The 22,481-nt window shown below is 33.4% G+C and overlaps 2 protein-coding genes across 2 annotated transcripts in view; both read left to right on the forward strand.

The window, feature by feature from the left end:
* The window catches only part of LOC140147272 (ATP-dependent translocase ABCB1-like), a 36,435-nt gene extending 32,828 nt beyond the window's left edge, over positions 1-3,607 (forward strand). Inside the window, 1 exon segment of the mRNA XM_072169053.1 lies at positions 1,304-3,607. Within this exon segment, the coding sequence (XP_072025154.1) occupies positions 1,304-1,507 (204 nt within the window). The 3' untranslated portion in view covers positions 1,508-3,607.
* Positions 3,608-18,210: 14,603 nt separating this feature from the next.
* The window catches only part of LOC140160495 (uncharacterized), a 164,417-nt gene continuing 160,146 nt past the window's right edge, over positions 18,211-22,481 (forward strand). Inside the window, 1 exon segment of the mRNA XM_072183732.1 lies at positions 18,211-18,373. The gene's annotated coding sequence lies outside the window, so the exon portion shown is untranslated.

The following is a 22,481-nucleotide window of genomic DNA, read 5'->3' on the forward strand; positions in this document are numbered from 1 at the left end:
GTAAAGGGTTTACTTCTAGGCAAATTTACACAAGCTCTAGCCAGGGTTTGAGTTTTGAAAATACCAGGCCTACAAATCACATTCCTTGAAGTGTGATGAAGTTAAGGCAATAGAAACAAATTAGTTCGATCTTTCGATCGACCATCGATGCTTGGTCGATCCTTATTATTTATGAAATCAATTAATTTACTATTATTAATTGTGATAAAATTGTAATTTGTGCCTGTATTGATATTGTCCAATATAAATTTAGCGTTCATTCGGATTAATTAGTCGATAGTTCATTAATAACAAGCATCGAATCAGCATCGACGGTCGATCCAAAGATCGAACAAATTTGTTTCTGGTGCCTAAGGCTCTGGCAGATTTGTAAGGTGAGCTATAAATTGCACCCGGGTAGGCGATTTAAGGTGTGCCCTGCTCGTGTGTTGCACTCGCATGCCTTAAAACTCAAAGCCTAAGGTACAAGTCCTGATCAAGTTTCAGCCACACAATTGAAGAAAAGCGTAACAAGGTATTTGCAAAAAAATACTTTTTTTTCTTTCTGTTTGCGCTTTGTGTCCTTTTAGTCAAAAGGCGCTTTATAAATGTCCTCGTATGTATTTATGTATTAACGCTTGTAAAGTGAAGGTATACTGTATTGTTTGTAATAATCAACCTGGGGGCGTCTTTGTCAATTGTCAATAAAAAAACTTAAAAATCTGGTTCAATTTCACGATGGTGCTCCTGTAGAATGGATGGATTTACGACTATACTATCTACTATCATGGCGCCGCCCACAGAAATCAAGTGGAAAATGACATTTTTGTGGAAAATACAACAAAATTACACCCGTAAGTGCATCATCAAGCAAGAATCTGGTGAAATTCTACCATAAATAGGCAATGAAGTGGATGGAAGTTTGAGTCATAATAGGTTTTGTCCATGCAATTTAGCAATCGTCACTGACATCAGTGATGCAAGTTTTAAGCTTACACAATATGGCATGGAAATGTTAGCATTTTTGTCAATTTTTCACAGAAAAATTGGAGGGGCGTTTACTAGAGGGGGAGCGTTTATTACAAACAATACGGTAAATGAATTTTTAGGGAGTTTTCATTTGCCTGAAAAATATGAAGTGTTTGAATGGTAGTATTTTTAACACACAAACATGCTTTGAACTCATTAACACTTTCATGTGTGAACAATATTAACACTTAAACACGTTCAGCTCCTTATTAAGGTTTACTCTGTATTTTTTGTAGTGTACTGATAGATGCATCATAGTAGATGAATTAATTATATTGCAATTCTTACCTTATAGATTGTGCAGGATGCTCTAGATGCCGCCATGGAAGGCCGTACCTGCATTGTGATTGCACATAGACTATCCACCATTCAAACCGCAGATATCATCGCTGTCATCCGGGATGGAGTGGTGGTGGAAGCAGGCTCACATCAAGAACTTCTGGCTAAGAAAGGCCATTATCACACATTAGCATCGGGACAACGTAACGAGAAATCATAAGCTGTAGCTGTGTAAGGATCCACAACATGCTTATCTACCAGGGCACAGTTCTTTAACCCCAATACATTTGTATATCCATTGAATGACCTCTGAAAATTTGGGTACAAAAACTCATACCCTGCAACTTAAGGTCAAATTTTGCACTGTGATTGTATAATTGAGGTTATGGAACTATGCAATTGGAATGAGGCCATTGTGTTCCATAGTAAATATAGGTCTGTCATGGTAACATTAGGCTATTCCGGTTGAAATCCATACACCCCCTATGGAAGACATGACCTTAATCTTCTACACAGGGAGTGTGAATTTCAAACGAGGTTACCTGACCACATAAAATGAGTTGTACTCTTGAGGTTCACTGTGATAAGCACATTAGAACAATTAGGCATGTGATCCACATGGCTTGAAATAAGCAAAAATGTTCAAGGGCCATTTAGGCCCTTACATCAGGTGTTCTAAGGCCATATATTAAAATCTCAAAATCAAAGTTGAGATAAAAGATGATAACAAGTAATCCTATTTTGACTTTAAAAAAAAAAAAAAGATTGATGAAAGTAGAAGACACAAGTCGGACAGACTCATTTAGAGGGTGACCTGCTGGCTTGGTTGTCAAGTGGGCCCTTGTAACTGTGAAGGGCATGTGATCAGAGGGCCTACCTTATTTCAAGCACTGGATCTCTTTCTGCCTAATCAACTGATTAGATTCATGATGTGATTAGACATTGCAGTGATCACTACACTTCAGCTTTACACACTACAGTGTTACATCAGGATAATAGTGCCAAAGAATTGGGCTATTCCATTTAAAATCCACACTACCCCTGTTGAAGATTTTGGAAATATCTTTCACAGGGGGAGTAGGAATTTCAAATGGAATGAACATATTAAACAGCTTTATTTGAATTTCATACACCCTCTAAGAAAGATTCAGCCTGAATCTTCTACAGAGGGAGGATGAGTTTCAAATGGAGCTGCCTAATGTGTTCATTCCATTTGAAAATCATACTCCCCCTGTGGAAGATATTTCCAAAATTATCCACAGGGGGAGTGTGGATTTTAAATGGGACAGCCCATTGTGATGACATGTTAATTTACATATAGCAAAACATGTAGAAAAATTTAAGTATTATATTAGTCTACCTTCATGGAGGTTGAAAACCTCATCCCCACATCATCGTCAATAAAATAACAAGTTTGATACCAGTGAATTACTTCTTGCAATAGATTCATCAGGATTGTTATGTCAAATTAAGTCAGTAATTTTGTAGACAAAAAGGAATTACTTTTGTCAATAGCCATGTTTAACCCTAACACCCAAAAATACCACAGAATACCACAATGAAAAATTAAGCGCATGCGTGAATCCCAGGGTCTGCGATGATGCAATCACCCTTAGTGTTATATGCTCACGGAATTGCTGCCCGGGCAGCTATAACCCGTGTAGCTACCGGTCTGTGATCGTGTGGTTGGCATGCGGGGGGGTCAAAGGTTCAAATCCCGGGGGTGCCAAGTGACTTTTTTCTTCATCTTTTCTCCTATTTCGTATCTTCTGTAACTTCCGATATCAAAAAGCAGGGTTTAGTGTTAGGGTTAATACTATATTGTACCAAATCATTGATATCTAAAGAAATTAACAATCAGTGTGAAATCCCGCATTTGGGAGTTGAGTGGAAGTGAAAACATTGTGATTGGTGCATCCTTCATGAAAGGAAAACTGTTGTTGTCAACAACTGTTTAAAATCATGGAGATTCTTCATGATTCTGCTAATTTTTCTGTCTCTTACATTGCTTGTCCATATAGGCAGTAATTCCATCACGCCATATTCACTTCTGATTTCCACATTTAATACCAAATAGTAAAATATACAGACATTGATCAATTTAAGAACAGTAACTACTTTGACAGAGAAGATACCTCCTTTATTAATGAGATCAAATATTTGGACCATTTGTGATTTTGTTTTGAAATGTGAAATGATTTGCATGTATTAAGGGAAGGGGTATGAACGTTTGGACAGTATTTATTGTGGGACATTAGAGCACATCAGACATATCGAATTGCATTCTGAATACGAAGAATGTCCTTCTGATATCAAATAATTTTGATTTTTGAAATTGGCAATGTAATACACATTTTATGGCAGATCATTAAAAATTGATATTTTTGATATTTAACAGTACTTGAAGTAAACTTTATAAATCTGATGATTTATACTGTGTATGTAGGTGGGATGAAAAGCCGATGATCAATTGAAAATTTTGACCTTTTGTATTGAAGATATGGATTTTTTCCCAAAACACACACAAAAAAAGGTCTTTTGGGGAAAAAATCCATATCTTCAATATAAAAGGTCAAAATTTTCAATTGATCGTCGGCTTTTCCTCCCAGCTACATACACTTTAAGAATATATCATTAGATTTATAACATTTATTTCGAGGACTGTTATATCTCAAAAATTTGAAAATTTTTAATAATTTGTCATAAAATTTGTATTATATCGTGAATTTCAAAAATGAAAATTATTTGATATCAGAAAGACATGCTTCAGATTCAGAATGCAATTCGACACGCCTGAGGTGCTCTCATGTCCCACAAAAATGTCGAACGCCATAAACGCTCATTCCAGATCCCATAAAGTGCCTTAAAATGATGTTTCTGAGTTAAGTTGATGATAGATATGTTGCCCAAAGACGCAGAATTGTTTGGTTTTTATTTCGTCTCTGTGCAAAGGACCCGAATACCCCCAATTTTCTCCCCATAGCTGACAACGCTATTGTATGTGGCAGTATAGGGAGTCCAGGTTCTCCTCCTCTAATTATGTTGTTTAGACAAGTTATTTGCAGATTGATGAATGCTGAATGAGCTTATCAACGTCATTTTATCAGAAAATTATTGGGGAAAGCAGTATTAATTATGTAGTATGAAAAAGCTTGTTTGTGTAAAAGTATTTAATTCTTTAGAATCAGAAGATCTGTGGACTTATTAGTGCAATATCTGTGTCCTTAAAATTCATAAGATCCATACAATTTGCCCTTACTACTAGAGTGAAATTTAAGAAAAATGATAATACCTCAAACAGCGTGTTTATAGTGGGAGCAGATGTGTGGTACATTGCGGTGTACATGTAATTTCTATCCGGTCAGAAGTTATCCGGAAACTTGCTCACTATAAACACTAGCTGTATTTGTATGTACCGCACATCGATATCCTTCTCAAGCAAAGGATATTGGCGCGAGACATTTGCACTATAAACACAAGAGGATCAATTGTGTGCTGTATTACCGGAAGTAGCAGCTTCTTCATGATGCGTAGGATGCGCGCAGGACATTTGGAACGCTTCTCACCCCCGAGAGTTATCAAAACAGAATGTACATGTTCTCCACCATGATCATATTGTTAAATGGGCTGTTTATAGTTCGCGCCACAATATTAACACATTCCACATGGGACCTCGGGGTCATTGCAAATGTACGGTAATGTTAGCTGATATATAATTTGTACGGTAACTGTGTCTCACTATAAACAGCAAGAGTTTCGGTATATATATACAAGGACTGTCGTATTCGTTATACTCAAAACTCGGTATATTCACTATAAACACGCTGAAAGTGTCAAAAACAAGCCAGCAACGCAGCCTTGTAATAATACTCTAGTGATTATCATCATAAATATAGGGTCCACAACTTACAAGTTCCCCCCTAAATTCTTTTTAAAATAAATCGAAAAATATTTGACGAAATGCAAATTTGTAAAAAGGTATTGGTAGCCTTATTTGTTTTACACATATGGACCAAATTATAGCGTCACACGTTATTCCGTTTAGTCACAATGGTTCATTATGTCAAAAAAGAGACCGTTTAAAAAGTGTTGAAAGTTGCATCTGAGTCCATAGGAGTCGGCTCTCAAACAATACAGTAGACCAGTTTAGTGAAATGGACCCCTGGTCTATTCATGTGTTTGTTAAACAAAACCTGACTGCTATGGACTCAGGTGGAACTTTTAAAACGGTCTCTTTTCTTACACAATTAACCATTGTGACTGAACGCAATGACGTATGACGCTATAAATTGGTCCACATGTGTAAAACAAATAGGGCTATACATACCTTTGTACATTTTTACGATTTGTAAAATATTTTTGGACTTATTTTAAAAAGTATTGGGGGGAACTTATAAGTTGTGGACCCTATAGCATGGGTGAGAACATTATTCAAATGAAAAGATCGGCAGGTAAAGTGTACATGTTTATATGATTCAGTATTTATTTTCAGTATCTATGTATATCACATAATTTTAACATGTAATTTGAAAAATAACAGTATTTTTTTTAATCAAACTATATTTTAAGAACATTTTTGAATAAGTCAACTTTTATTAATTGTGCGGTGATGAGGAGAATCATTGTTTCATCTATTTATTCAAATCATGAGAGATCAGGATCTGTAAACAGTCTTGAATTTTACTTGCAGTGATTATTATAAGGCCTTAAAAAAGGGTTTGATTGCCCTTTCCCGACCGACCCAAAAAATCAGTTCCCAGCACCAAATATTGGTGACATTTAGGTCTTAAAAGATGCAGACCCAATATACTGTGTTTTACTTTTTCATTTAATTATAAAGCTTGGTGAAGGAACACAGAATGCATGCAAAAACATGTTTCTCTCTTCCATTGTACTTTTTAATGAATAGCATGTGAAGATATTTAAATATGTACACTTATATTGTGTATCCATATATTATTTAACTCTGCAACATAAATTCCATCAAGCTTTGCTGTAAAGTATCCGAACAAAAGTGAACAATTTTCACAAATTTACAAATTCAAATTCTTTGGGATATTAAAAAAAAATCAACTTCCCACCCCAAATAAATTTTGAGCTGAAAGGGCAAACAGACCTTTTCTCTCTCTTTTTTTTGCCTAATGCAAGGACATGTTTGGAAAGCAGTGCTGGTCTCAAACCTATTTATAAAGCCAAGATTTCTCTGTGACAACAAAACAGAAAAATTCACGGAATTCAGGGTTTGCTCACGGAAATAGTGAAAAACTGTGTAAAATGTCTAACTTTTGTGTTGTTTTGCAAAAGAAAACAAAGAAAAGTGATAATTTAGCAGTAACCAACCATTAAACAATCCATACTAGCATTTAATTATTCTAGGCCTACGATGCAAGATTCTGGCCGATACAGCTATCAGAAGTACACACAAGACAATTGATGATGCTTAATTTTAATGGGGATGTTGAGGGGAGACTACAGTAAAAAGTACATATAATTATATAAGACAAATAACACTTTTAAAAACATTCTTGTATTCACTTCTCAGTGCTGTATAATGTAAAACGGAAAATCACAGAATCGTCCAATTTGTAACACAGAATTTAAATTTTGTAACACGCAAAAATCATGGCTTTACCTATTTACTCTCAACAGGGATAGAATAAGACCAAAAATGCCTGCCATTCCATGTCCTAGTACAAAAACATTCAAATACAATGTGTCAAATATTTATATTATATGATTTGTACTATTTATATATATTTTATGGTGAAGGAAGCATATAATTGTTATACTATATTTTAAATGAAGTTTATATTTAATGCCAAATATTTTAAGTGTAATACTACTTTTTCGAAAAATATCCATGTGATTATTTGTGATGTTGAAATAAATTATGTAATAGTTTGCCAAAGCTTGTCTACTGCTTTAATATACAGTTTCTAGCAGAGAAGAACAGGAGTTATTAATATTATGAGAGCATGCACAGCGTAAACACGGAAGTGGGATTCTGATTGGCTGATTCAATCGTCTGACAATCATAACAACAAATCTGATTGGCAGAACTTGAACTATGCTGTCCGGCATAGATAGCAACCCAGCAAACACAAAAATGTTTAAAAACGTTTTAAACAAGTTATATTTTGGGTTTTGGTTTAGGTAAAACATTTTAATAACATTAAATATCGGGTTATATAAAGGTCATGAAAACATTTTAAAATGTTTTGTGTTGAAAACACACTACAACACTATTTTTTAAATGTTTTAAAAAATCTTATTGTAAACTATTTTTTGCATACATTTATTTTGTCAACTCTTAAATAGCATTATGTTAAAATATTTGCAGTAAGTTATCAAAAAATGTTTTAAATGTTATGAAAACGTTTTATACCCTTTATATAACCCAACATTTAAACATTTTCCGACAACATTTTATAACCTTTTGCGAATGATGTCAAAAACGTTTTTTTGTGTTTGCTGGGAACACACACTATACCATACATAATGTGCTATCAGGGGTAGATAGCAACACACACTATACCATACATAATGTGCTATCAGTTGTAGATAGCAACACACACTATACCATAAATAATGTGCTATCAGGGGTAGAGAGCCACACACTATACCATAAATAATGTGATATCAGGGGTAGATAGCCACACACACTATACCATAAATAATGTGATATCAGGGGTAGATAGCAACACACACTATCAGGGTTCTTGATTTTTCGATTTAAAAAAAAAATTAAAAATCAGATTTTTTTATTTAAATCGGATTTTTTTTTATTTTAATCGGATTTTTTTTTATTTAAATCAACTTTTTTTATTTTTTTTTATTCCAAGAACTGCTATACCCCATGATAAAGTCAAAAGACTACCAGTAGAATGCAAGTCATATGCACAATCCTACCAGGTAGGAAAAAAATCGAAACATGTTCTTACATGTGAAAATTTCAAAGAAAAAATTTGGTAAAATCATGGGGAACAAACCTATTGAATTCTGCACCTTGAAGATGAATTTTTAGCAATAGATAAAGTGACATAATAGGGGTACCGGGTATGTTAATTGTATCCAAAAGTTGTAGAAGCATTAAGAATGAAGTAAAACAGTAAATTTAAGCAAGAAATTAACTTACATTGATCAAAAATGGAAAAAGGTGATTTAAATCGCCTTGATTTAAATCAATACATAATGTGCTATCAGGGGTAGATAGCAACACACACTATACCATACATAATGTGCTATCAGGGGTAGATAGCAACTCACATCACTCGTATCAACCAATGAACTGTCTAGAATTGCAGATCTGCAGACTTGCAGATTTACTGATAGAAAAGACCCCTAAATATGAAGTGTGTCATGGGGTAGATAGCAACACACACTCTACCATATGTAATGTGCTATCAGGGGTAGATAGCAACACACAATACTTGTGAAAGAAGTTGCCTCATTTGCAATTGACCAATAATTGCCATAAAAATAAAGTGCCATAATTTGCTCATGAATATGTACATGTAGCTGCACACATACCATACATACAGTGCAATTAGGGGTAGATATCAACATACATAATACCATACATATGGGTAGATAGCAGCACATATACCATACATATTACATAATGTGCTATCAGGGGTAGATAGCAACACATAATATTCCGTACTTATACTGTGTTATCAGGGGTAGATAGCAACACACAATACGGTATACCATTCTACATTCTTCCTGATAGCTTATTTGCATGCCCTGAAGAAGACACATTTCAGAAAGATAACCATGGTAATACAGTTAGTAGAAATCAGTGTCATAATGTTAAAGGGTACAACAACAAAGTTATGTGTGATCCACAATATATTGATAAGTGTAAGCTTAAGTTTCCCCTAGACTGTGTAGCTTATCTTGGTGCCAGAGAAGTAGTTTATGAAGATTGCTCACATAGTCAAAACAGAACGGATGTGATCACCTACCCACTTTACACAACCCATTTAGATTTATCGAAAAATGAAATTGTGCAAGTGTCTGATACCTTTTTTCAAGACTTGCAATATTTAAAAGTATTAAATCTGTGGCATAATCGTCTGAGTTTGCAAAATCCAAAAACATTTTGGAGGTTGTCCTATTTGGAAGAACTTAACCTTTGTTTAAATCAGATATCAGAACTGGAGGTAGAATTCTTCCAAGATTTGTACAATCTCAAAATACTGGTGCTTGGTAGTAATTTGTTTAGCACAGTACCCGACGAAATATTTCAAGATTTAACAAATTTGGAAAATCTAGGCCTCGATGGAAAACCGATATCAGAATTGGGCAAATTGATGTTTCAAGGTTTGAACATTCTTACAAAACTGTTGGTTGGCAATGCATATCTCTTCAATTCATTACGTGGTGGAATATTTCAAGATTTGATAGATTTGGAAGACCAAGTTAAACTTTATCATTCTAGGATAACATATCTGGAGGTAAAAACATTCAAAGGTATGAAAAATCTCAAGACACTAGATCTAGAGAGCAATCACATAAATACATTACCCAATGAAATATTCCAAGATTTGATACATTTGGAGCACCTTGAACTCCAGGGTAATGAAATAAATGAGTTGCATGCTGAAATGTTCATTGGTTTAAGTGAACTTAACAAACTGAGTATTTTTTTAAAACGATTTAAATAAAGCACCCATTGGGCTATTTCGAAACGATTTAATAAATGTAGATTACATAGCCCTCACATTCAATCAGATATCAGAACTAGACAAATTAATCTTCAAAGGTTTGAACAATCTCACAGATCTGTTGCTTAGTGACAATCTATTGAGCTCACTACCTGATGAGATATTTCAAGATTTAAACAAGCTCAAAATACTCTGGCTTTTTAATAATTTGTTGAGTAAATTGCATGTTGGGATATTTCAAAATTCAAATAATCTCGAAACACTCGAGCTTCAAAATAATTTATTGAGTACATTACCTGATGGAATATTTCAAGATTTGATGAAATTGGAATACCTCGATCTTTCTTTGAATTTGTTGAGTACATTACCTGGCGGGATATTCCGAGACTTAATCAATTTGGAAAAAATGTTCCTTCATAAAAATCAGATATCACATCTGGATGGAGAAATGTTCAAAGGTTTGAACAATCTGCTAATCCTGCATCTTGGACAAAATAAAATAAGTAAATTACCTGGTGGGATGTTTCAATATTTTATACATTTAGAGCATATAAACTTGGATTTAAATTAGATATCACATCTGGATGTAAGAATGTTCCAAAGTCTGAAAAATCTCAAAATACTCCAGCTGTCTGATAATTTATTGAGCACACTACCTGATGGGATATTTCAAGGTCTAATTAATTTGGAAGAATTAGTCCTTAGTAATAGTAGAAATAATATATCAGATCTAAATGTAGGAAATAGGAATGTTCCAAGGTTTGAACAATCTCACGAATCTTGCGCTTTCTTATACGTTATGGAGTGCATTGCCAGTTGAAATATTTCAGTATCTGATTAACTTGGAACAACTGCATCTTGATGGAAATCGTATACTCAATCAATCAATCAATTTATTGACATTAAACCCAACATACAGGTATAGTCAAGAAAAATACAACAGTAATCTAGTTCTACAAAATACTAATTAATACTGTCTTACGTGTATATGGCAAGAGATACAAAGCTAACAGAGAAAACATATATATCAATTATCTACATTTCCACGATGTTCAAAAGCTGATTATCAGAAATATATCAGAAATTAGTATATCAGAAATATCGTATATCAGAAATTAGTAAAATAATGACCATGACTCGGAGTTTGAAAAATCTTACCAAACTCTGGCTTTCTAATAATTCTTTAAGTAGCGTACCTGACGGGATAGTTGGGATATATATATTTGGAAGAACTGTACCTTGATGGAAATCAGATATCAGAACTTGTTCAATTCAATTCAATTCAATTTAAAGGTTTAAAAGTCTAAAAAATCTTGAAAAACTCTCGTTTTCTGATAATATCTTGAGTACATTACCTGACGGGATATTTCCATATTTGGTAAATTTGAAAAACCTATACCTCGATAGAAATAAACTATTTAATCTGAACGCGAGAACTTTCCGCGGAATGAAAAGGCTCCAGCTACTTTTACTTGCAAACAATGCCTTAAGGGCTGGGGTATGAACGTTTGGACAGTATTTATTTTGGGACATCAGAGCACATCAGACATATCGAATTGCATTCTGAATACGAATGTCATTCTGATATCAAATAATTTTGATTTTTGAAATTCGCAATTTAATACACATTTTATGGCAAATCATTAAAATTGATATTTTTGATATTTAACAGTACTTGAAGTAAACTTTATAAATCTGATGATTTATACTTAAAGTGTATGTAGGTGGGACGATCAATTGAAAATTTTGACCTTTCGTATTGAAGATATGGATTTTTTTTCTCAAAACACCAACAAAAAATTAGGTATTTTTGGGGAAAAAATCCATATCTTCAATATGAAAGGTCAAAATTTTCAATTGACCGTCGGCCTTTTCTCCTGCTACATACACTTTAAGAATATATCATTAGATTTATATAATTTACTTCGAGGACTGTTATATATCAAAAATTTGAAAATATCAAATTTGTATAATTTGTCATAAAATTTGTATTATATTGTCATTTTCAAAAAATGAAAATTATTTGATATAGAAAGACATGCTTCGTATTCAGAATGCAATTCGATAGGTCCGAGGTGCTCTCATGTCCCACAAAAAATACTGTCGAAACGCAATAAACGCTCATTTTAGATCCCTTAAGTTCAATACCTGATGGTATATTTCAAGATTCATTGTTTTTGTTTTTTCTTGATTTGAATGGAAATCGACTGACTTCCATACATAACCAAGAAATGCGCAAATTGTGGTTCCTAAAATTGAGTGGAAATGAATTTCTTAGATTAGATGCGAATTCATTCTCCAATTTAGTAAGGCTAGACGTTCTTGAAATTTAACCGAAGTTAACCGAATTCCCTAATGGTATCTTCAAAAACATGGTACGTTTGTCGTCCCTCTATATTCGCTCTAACCAATTACGATGGTTAAATAAAAATGTGATGGAAGGTTTAGTGAGGTTGGGATTTTTTACTGTGTCAAACAATTGAATATATGAATACAAAACCCACCCAAGTCCATACGTTGGCTATATTGAGTTAAGCATGGGAAGTTGTTGCTATACATAGGCATGTCATATATGAAAGAACAACTCAAATTCATCCTCTGTGTCTGTTGAGAATGTGAAAAATAGCATGTATGAAAGAACCACCCAATTCCATGATTTGAGTCTTGTAACACATTGATTGAAATCCAGTATGTATAAAAGTCCACTTGTAACACATTCACTGCTAGAGAATGACTTTTGAAAAGAAAAATGGGTTTAATAAAGGAAAGTGTGTGGTTTATATTACATGGCAGAATGCTTATCAACATTATACATACCTGTGTGCTTTATTTTGTATTATCTTACTAGTGGTAATCTCATTCTAACATTGTTGTCTTTGTATATGATTCAAAAACCACCCAAGTCCAAAATTTAAAATGAACCCCACGAAGTCCCTGAAATGCTAATCGTCATACCTAATAGAGGTTAATCCACTCATTTGCACGTAAAACTTACCATATTGACCAGGTAAATCTAACTGAAGGAATTAAAATGATACACAGGTTTTTCTCTCAAAATCACTTCCCATGGACTTGGGTGGGTTTTGTATTCATGTATTCAATTATCTGACACATTTAGATAGTGACATATTTAAAGACACAGTCAGCCTGTATTATGCTGATTTGTCAGCAAATAAATTGAAGGAAATTCCAAACATATATCACCTGATTCTTCTGCGTTATGTCCTTCTAATATCAACTCATTTTGATTTTTTGAAATTCGTGATATAATACAAAGTTTATGGCAAATTATTAAAAATTTATATTTTTGATATTTAACCTCGAAGTAAACTTTATAAATCTAATGATATCATTGTGGTTGCGCATTTGTGTTGAGTTGACATTTTTGCCAGGACAATTTGACAACAGCGTTCGCGATCGATAAATATCAGATGCAATAAATAATACAACCACTATATATTTTAAGGCCAAGTAAAAACAAAATACCAGTTGATGTTCAGATTTATTAAAAAGAGGAAGTGGATGGCCTTTTTATTTTTTTTACAATCATTATGTTTCGATATTATTAGTTGTTTAAAGCTGCGTAACTTGAAGAGGAGAATCGAGGCTCTTGTTTAAATATTTGATATGGTTCTCTGAGAGGATGGTTTAAACAAAGCCTGTAAGGGAACAAACCAAAAGATCGATGACGTCTTATAAACGAAACTAGTTTCGTTTAGGAGGGAGGGGGTACAAATAGTCGATTACGTTTGTACAAAAACATCGGTCTGAAGAATGTGTCATTATTATTATTATGTCAAAATTGTCAACATTTCATTATTACGTTTCTGGCAGGGAGGGAGGGGGTCGGCTGAGAAACGAAACTAGTTACGTTTATAGGACGTCATCGATCTTTTGGTTTGTTCCCTAAATTGAAATGATTATTGGACTGAAGCAAATCTAATCTTGCCAATATTATTACCTTTTGAAACAGTTTTACAAAAAAGTTATGCCTGAATTAAAGACAATTTTAGAATCCCTCAATGGCAATATTGTGCTATCAGGGGTAGATAGCAGCACACATACCATACATACAGTGCAGTTAGGGGTAGATATCAACATACATAATACCATACATATGGGTAGATAGCAGCACATATGCCATACATATTACAGTGCGATCAGGGGTAGATAGCAACATAGGTCTACATAATAATGTGCTATCATGGGTAGATAGCAACACATAATATTCCGTACTTATACTGTGTTATCAGGGGTAGATAGCAACACACAATATACTGGTACCATTCATAATGTGCTATCAGGGGTAGATAGCAACACACAATATACCATTCATAATGTGCTATCAGGGGTAGATAGCAACACATATACTGTACATACAGTTTTTTAATTTTTCTGTTCATTTGAGGTTGAGATTATCTATAAAAAAATCATATGAATTATTAAATTTCTATTTACATAACATTAACATGAATATGTGCAATTTTTATACATTTCCAGCATGTTGTATCGGTCACCCTATATCTATGCATGCGCAGATTGTTGTTTGATTTGCATCAGTTATCATCGTACTGAGTACCAGTGGCGTAGCCAGTGGGGGGCCGATGCCCCCCCCCTCGTCATGGCCGTCGGTTCATGTAAGGCCGTCGGTAGATGGAAGGCGTTGTTGAAAAAAAAATTGGTTAACAATAGACTATTTTTCACCCAGAGTGACAGGAAAAAGGGGAGAATTGTAAAGAAAATGATGAAAAATTGTGAATTACACATAAAAATTATGTGTTTTTATGTTAGTACCGCCTATTATCCTTTTTTTTTTTTTTTTCTTTCTTTTTTGTTTTTTGCTCTTCACTTTTTCAAACCATGCAAGATATTTTGGGTCAACAAATCGGTAAAAAATATTTCCGTCGGTACATCTTACAAGTTGTGCCCCCTCGGTTCCAAAATCCTGGCTACGCCACTGCTGAGTACTACATTAGCTCTCACATGTGACCAGTCATTATATTTTAATCTGTTTCATTTTGGAGAGAATTGATGTCATTTGTAATAACAGTTTTTTCATTTTCGCCAGTTTTGCAGAAAATGTTTGCTTCTCTTCAAGTCCTAAAGTTGTTAAAGTTCAAAGACGTCCCATTTCCACCCAAGTTTAATGGCAAGTCTCAGATTTTACCAAAGGCAGGCCCAAAGACCTGCTGTTAATTTCTGCTCAAAATAAGCTATATACACCATGTACTTTTGCTATCGTTGGACGTTTTATACACATGCCTTTGATATAATTTAAAAAGCCCGCCTTTTTGCGTGATTTGGCAATGTCCCTACTCTATTGATTTTATGCTAATGCTGTTACGCAATCAAGCATAATTATGATATCATTTACACATAATTTGGTTTGAAAGACAAAGGTACAGTCCTTATGGGATCATAAAGAAATTCCATTCAAATATTCAATATATGGGGTCAAAGGTCAACTCTCATTACATACTGACCCACCCTCCACCTTTGTTCCATAACCATTAGGGTATAGGACATTTTTTGTTTTTGATATAGCCCCCGAATGAAATGTATTTAATTATGTTTGTACTCACTCAGGTAGCATTGTGTGTGAATTTTACATCCGAACTAGAGGCTATTCTTTTTTTATGGGCATTTTAGTGTTTAAAATGGCCCAAAATGAGGATTTTCAATACTGCCGTCCATTTCCAATCGTCACCCCCATAGGCTTTACATGTAAAATAAAAAGGCTCGTAAAAATTTAATAGCCTCTAGTTCGGATGTAAAATTCACACCAAATGCTTTTTGAGTGATTACAAAGATAATTAAATACTTTTCATTTGGGGGCTATGTGGAATTTTTTTTATGTATTCCTTGTACAATGACATTTCACAATAAAATGTCCATTGGAAACAAAGGTGCCTCGTACATAACACATATAGGCCTACATACCGTGCTATCAGTACCGTAGTAGATAGCAACACACATTCCGTATACATCAGTGCAATTAGGGATATCAACATACATTATACCCGACATACAAAGGTAGATAGCAGCACACATACAGTGCGATCACAGGTAGATAGCAACGCACATATACCGTACACAATGTGCTACCAGGGGTACTTTGATAGCAGCATACATAAATACATACTGTGCTATCAGGAGTAGATAGCAACACACAATATACCGTGCATACTGAGCTATCAGGGGTAGATAGCAACATACATACCATACATAATGTGCCATCAGTGGTAGAGAGCAACACACAATATACTGTACATACTGTGCTATCAGGGGTAGATAGCAACACACAATATACCGTGCATACTGAGTTATCAGGGGTAGATAGCAACATACATACCGTAATACCATACATAATGTGCCATCAGGGGTAGATAGCACACAATATACCGTACATAGGCCTACTGTGCTATCAGGGGTAGATAGCAACACACAATATACCGTACATACTGTGCTATCAGGGGTAGATACAAAACAAGTCGCCAGGCATGTTTTTGAGTTATAGGCCTTTAAAGATGACCTTAACATTTAAAAAAATCAAATTTTGAAATTCTTAATTTCATGGTATTTGACTGTGGGACTAAATAGACTTTCAAATCCTTGAAAGTACTCATTAAAAAGAGGTTTACTTAATCAATAATTAACAGTTTAACTATGATAATCATGGACATATCACCTAATTCTTTTTTAAAGGGAGATGGGTGAGGGAAACATACTGCAGTTACTGTCCGTTTTCCTATACACAATACACAGTGCTGTTTCCCATTGACGAGTGACCTCTAGAAATAGCCCTACGTTAACAGTATGGGGATATGACTAGTTAACGTCGCTGTGTGAAATACAACCGGCCAATATTAAAAGTACTCTTCTAAAGTTCTAGAAAATATAGTTTTTAACATGTCCTAAATTTTAGCTAATTTAGATGTTTGGAAATATTCGTACTTTGGTGTTTTAGTTAATGTTATATGTAATAGTACATTGCCTAGTTAACGTCGCTGTGTGAAAAATAACCGGCCAATATTAAAAGTACTCTTCTAAAATTCTAGACAATATAGTTTTGTAACATGTCCTAAATTTTTAGCTAATTTAGGTGTTTGGAGAGGGTCGTACTTTTGTGTTTTAGGAAGGACACGTAAACGACAGATAACACCATAAATATGAAGAAATTATTTCTAAACCGTGTTAAGTCAAAAATCATTATGTTGCTCATTTTCAAGAATGCTGGTTTACAAAAAGCACGACATTGTCTGATTTCGTGAACAAAGCCACACATAACATTGTTTCCTTTCGTTTCCTTTATAATCGGTTACCCAACTGAAGCTATGAATACCAGCTTTATTGCGATATCGCACATGAAAACAGTCACTTGTGCACAACCAGAGAAGATCCGATTTAATCAGTTGAGCTGTTTCAATGAGTGTTATCTTGGTTTAATAGCTTTTAATGGGGTTAAGTCCTGCAAAGGTCGAGATGAATTCTACTGTAGACATGACTGCATCATGTGAGGGAAATAGAAAGAGGGAGGGAGAGAGGGGGAGGGAGAGAGGGATGAAGGAGAGAGGGAGGGAGAGAACTAGAGAGCAAATAATTTATATACACCTTAAAGTAAACGAAAAGAGAGAAAAACCGCTAAAAAGGAAAAAACGGACTATGGATTGAAAGATGGAAGTAAACATCGTCGCAGAATATAAATACTCGCAGCATGCAGCACTACGCCTGCATTACGCGGCACACACAAATAGCGCCCACTTACACGAACTTCTTATTTATATCATCATAGAGATTCATGAATCCATTTGTAAGGCGCCTGGCCAGACGGTATTCATATTGAAATAATTTTATTTAAATTAATGAAGTAGGGATGCTCCAAACTATAATTTTGCAGGATATGAAATTTATTTTTCAGCTGAACAAACTTGTTAGTAATATTCAACTTCACTGCTTTTGTTTCAGCTTGCTCACGTGCTTCCTCTTTTCCAGAGTACGGTTTCTTGAATATGACTATAATAATGAGTAGCTATGAGTCCGATCAAAACATAAAAAGAAGGCATTGTTCAACATTATTCAGGATTGTTTCAATAATACGACTTTAACATAAAAAGAAGTACTACTTCTTCTCCTTTATGTTATTTTAGTATGTAAGTACTAAAGATAATAATTTGAGGAAAACACCAACTTGATTTTAGGTAAATGTCCCTGCACGATAATTGCGCATTGTTTCTAGAAAGTATTCTGACCCAATATTTGACAGAAATCATCTGCTACGCCGCCGCCGCTGGATCCATGCACCATCTCACTTGGTTGCTGTGTGTTCACTCTATTCTGTACTATATATTTAGCTTCCCAGCTTTAGTGGGCGTTGTGTGCAAAGATCGGAATATTATACTCTCTCCCCATCGAATTTGGTAAGTATTTATTTCATATCTTTTGTCATTTTTGATACAGAAAGATTTTCTTGTCACCACGCGCACCACCATATTGTGCTAACCTATTGAACTGAATCCGTGCACGCGTTAAAACCAGCTCAATATCGGAAGCTTTTGCTTGCTCCGATTTTATCAATATGGTCACCAGTCGCGATCGCTGGTTGTAATTGTATCGCAAAATTAGCCAACATGTTACTAAATGGTGTGAAATCTGCTAAAATAATGAAATTAGAGCTTATAGTGATGTCGGATACGATTGGGAATAAGGTGAGGCGGTTTATTATACCACTACCACCATCAGTTCACGATACTCCCCTTATCTGTAACATAAGCATGTCTATGAGTATGATAATTAAAATGTAAATGGGTTTGACATAATGACCTGGCAATGATGAATTATGGACCCAGAAGCAATGTAGGACTAAGACCTAGAGATTCTTCAGCTAGTTCATATAAATTCTTGCTAAACTGAAGCTTAATTTTTTGACAAAATTTATATTTGATAGCAATTGACTGGATTAAATTATAAGCAATAATTAATTAATTGTTTATGTGATAGTTCACTGAATATATTGAATTGTTTTGGTGCAGGAGCCTATGTATAAGTATGAAAATATAAATCTGATCAGTGACATTTCATATACCGGTACTTGTGCATTTTAATAGCTATCTACTGAAGATAGCAGTTCTTTGTACCATTTTCATTTGTATTGAAATATTTATTTATTTATTTATTTATTTATTTATTTATTTATTTATTTATTTATTTATTTATTTATTTATTTATTTATTTATTTATATATTTTACATCAATTTTAATAAGTGATTTGATGCATTTTAGCTATCTACTGAAGATAACAAAGCTCTATTAAATTTGGTATGAATTCAAGTCAGTCTATTTAGAATTGATATATTACATATTAATGAATCTCTGGATAATTATTGGCTTTATATTTATTTATTTTTATTGGCTTTATTTATTCATTTATTTATTTATTTATTTATTTATTTATTTATTTATTTATTTATTTGTTAACTTATTTATTAACTTATTTATTTATTTAGTGATTAATTTTACATTTAAATTTTAATAAGTGACTTGAATTTGCATTTTTATAGCCATCTACTGAAGATAGCAAAGCTCTATTAGATTTTGCATGAATTCATGTTAACTATTTAGAATGTACTAAATTTTGTAATTTAGTAAATTAATTTATCGCTGGATAATTATTGGCTTTATGTATTTTTTTTTTATTTTTTTATTTATTTATTTTTTATTTATTTATTTATTTATTTATTTATTTATTTATTTATTTATTTATTTATTTATTTATTTATTCTTGTATTTTTTAATATACAAATTTACAGCTTTTATATTTTATACTTGCTCACTTCCTACAAACAAAATGAAAAGTACAAATTACTGTACTCTACAAAAAGCATTTGTGAGGAAAGTAAAATACACAGGTGTACATGACAGTATATCAATATTAGATACTAGCAACCATAAACATTAATGACAACCTATACATATAATTAACATGCCCTTAGCATGATGGTATGCATGTGTAATTATGTGATACAGACATGTACTGGGGGCTTATAAACCTGACTGGTTAAAAACCCTGCAGCTTTACAGCATGTAAATAACATGACCTTTTTACATGAACATGAACTATTCAGTAATAAAATCATATTTATTGGTTAATTTTTTAGAATTTAATCAAAACAGGTATGTACAAGGACAGCAATAAATATTGGCAGTATAATTTTCAAAAATATTAAAAGCCTGCTATCTAAAAAATCTGAAATGTCAAATGTCTATAAAGTAAATTATTGTCTACCATGGAGCTTCCAATGTACAACATAGATTGCAATTTAATTTCACAAGCAGATACTTAAAGCTATTGATGAAAGAGTTTGTAAACTGTATACAGTAGTTTCAATTATCATGAAAAATGTAATGAACTGTAGTTTTTAAATAGTAATTTTTAATATAGCTAATAATATTTTATGGAAAGAAAACTAAACGCTGTCTTCAGTAGATAGAGTAATCTATCCTACACACAGCAGTAATCATTATATGTTTATGGAATAGGTCTATATTTAGCTTTGTGAGTGAGTGTTTTTCCATTTAAACAATTTTTTGTTCCGACTTGACTTTGAACACATAATATGTATACAAGCCCTTCCCACACTTAAACCATTGAACATTAAAGCATTATTGTTTCTACAATGGAATCATTAGTTATTGACCGATGTCTCAGACAATATTCACATAGATTATGTGCCTCAATGACTGTCAGTGTTCAAATTGTCACTGTGTTAGCACTGCCTGCCTGCACGTGGCTGTACCGGATATATCTGAAGCATTTGACTAAATTATTATGATATATGATAATAATCACAGACCAATCTCAAGAGCTGATGAACCCATACTAGGCATATTAATTTGTACTTTTATAAATGAATATTTTTTATGGTACAATTTTAATATTTTAGATTTTTGCAAAAATATATGGTATTTTTGGGTCCTGTCTGCTGCAGGGTATCTCATCAAGGAGAGGTTAAAAGGTGAAAAATACACTGCTTGGTGCCAGAAGTGGCTAAGTGCAATAGCTGCCATGTGTAGCTGCCATGTGTAGATGAGTACAGTATACTATGTATAAATTGCCAAATTTTCACAGGGCAGCTATTACACTTACCCAATTATGGCATTCAAAATGTGATGTCTGGTATTATGAAGCTGGTATTATGCATGGCGAATAACAAAAAGGTAGCAATTAAAAATGGAAGACAATTGAGATTATACCGGTGGTCACTGTCTTGTTTAAGTGCACTTTTAGAAGGAGAGAAATATTAAATTATGCAAGGAAATGATTGATTGCTCTAATAAATTTAAGGGAGCATATCTCTGTATTTATTTATGGAAGGCATTAAGGTATTGACCAAGCCAAGGTTGAATGAGCAGACTGTTTCTATAGCAACTGAGAAAACAATGATAGAAGAGGGTGTTAGTCATTGCTGACAGGACTGAGACGACTAAACCGCAAAATCAATCTGATATGGACTGAAGATCTGATTTAATGATGTGACCGTCCCTGTGGTATAATCTAAAGAAATATTCAAATTTAACATATCCATTATTGTAATGAAGAAAGGCCAAAAAAAAAAGTCTGTCTCGCCCTGTGGTATAATCTAAAGAAATATTCAAATTTAACATATCCATTATTGTAATGAAGAAAGGCCAAAAAAAAAAGTCTGTCTCGCGCATTGCTATGTGAACACCAATTTAGCGCTTTAAGCGCTACATGTTGGCTGTAAAATTCTTTTTATTTTTTTGCCCATATCTTATTTTTTGTTTTGTTTTTTTGTTGATATTTTCAGTATCGTATCGCAATCCATTTTTGTCTCTTTTTTTGCAGTTTGGTAGTTGTTTTTTTGTACACATTTTGCCAAGATTGTAAAGAGACAAACAAAACTATTTATTGTGTATGTATAATTACCATATGTTTCTGTACGGTATTTGAATATCAAAATATTGTGCCTTGACTGTAAAAAAAAATAACGCACATCGGCTAGCTCGTAATTTTTCTTTAAAAAAATTTAAAAAGCATAGCATTTAGCTTTTTTTACCAAATGTGTCTGAGACAGACTTTATTAATTTTTTTTTGCCTAAGTTAGTGCTTAGCAGAAAACACTAATTTTCCAGCATTTTGCCATGCTATAAAATTTGAAATTTCTTTGTGTTCAAATTATAGGTGCCTGGATGGGTGATGTATGTTATTGCTAATCAGTGATCCAGATCTCAAATTAAACAGTATGATAGAACAATTTGCATACTTTCCAAAATTTCCCATATAATATAATAAACATAATGGTATGCAAAATTGCAATACATTTTTTAGAAAATTCTTTTACAATTCATAAGCCAATATTGGAAATCCATGACTCTAAAGTGTCAAGTGCAACACAGGTTATAGGAAAACTATTTTTTTGTCTAGTTGATTTTGCTAATTGAACAGATATAGACACTATATGATACTAGCATTAGTATCACCAATTTTGGACAACAAAGCATATTTCC

This window comes from Amphiura filiformis, chromosome 1 (genome assembly GCF_039555335.1).
Source record: "Amphiura filiformis chromosome 1, Afil_fr2py, whole genome shotgun sequence".
Classification (NCBI taxonomy): Eukaryota; Metazoa; Echinodermata; class Ophiuroidea; order Amphilepidida; family Amphiuridae; genus Amphiura; species Amphiura filiformis.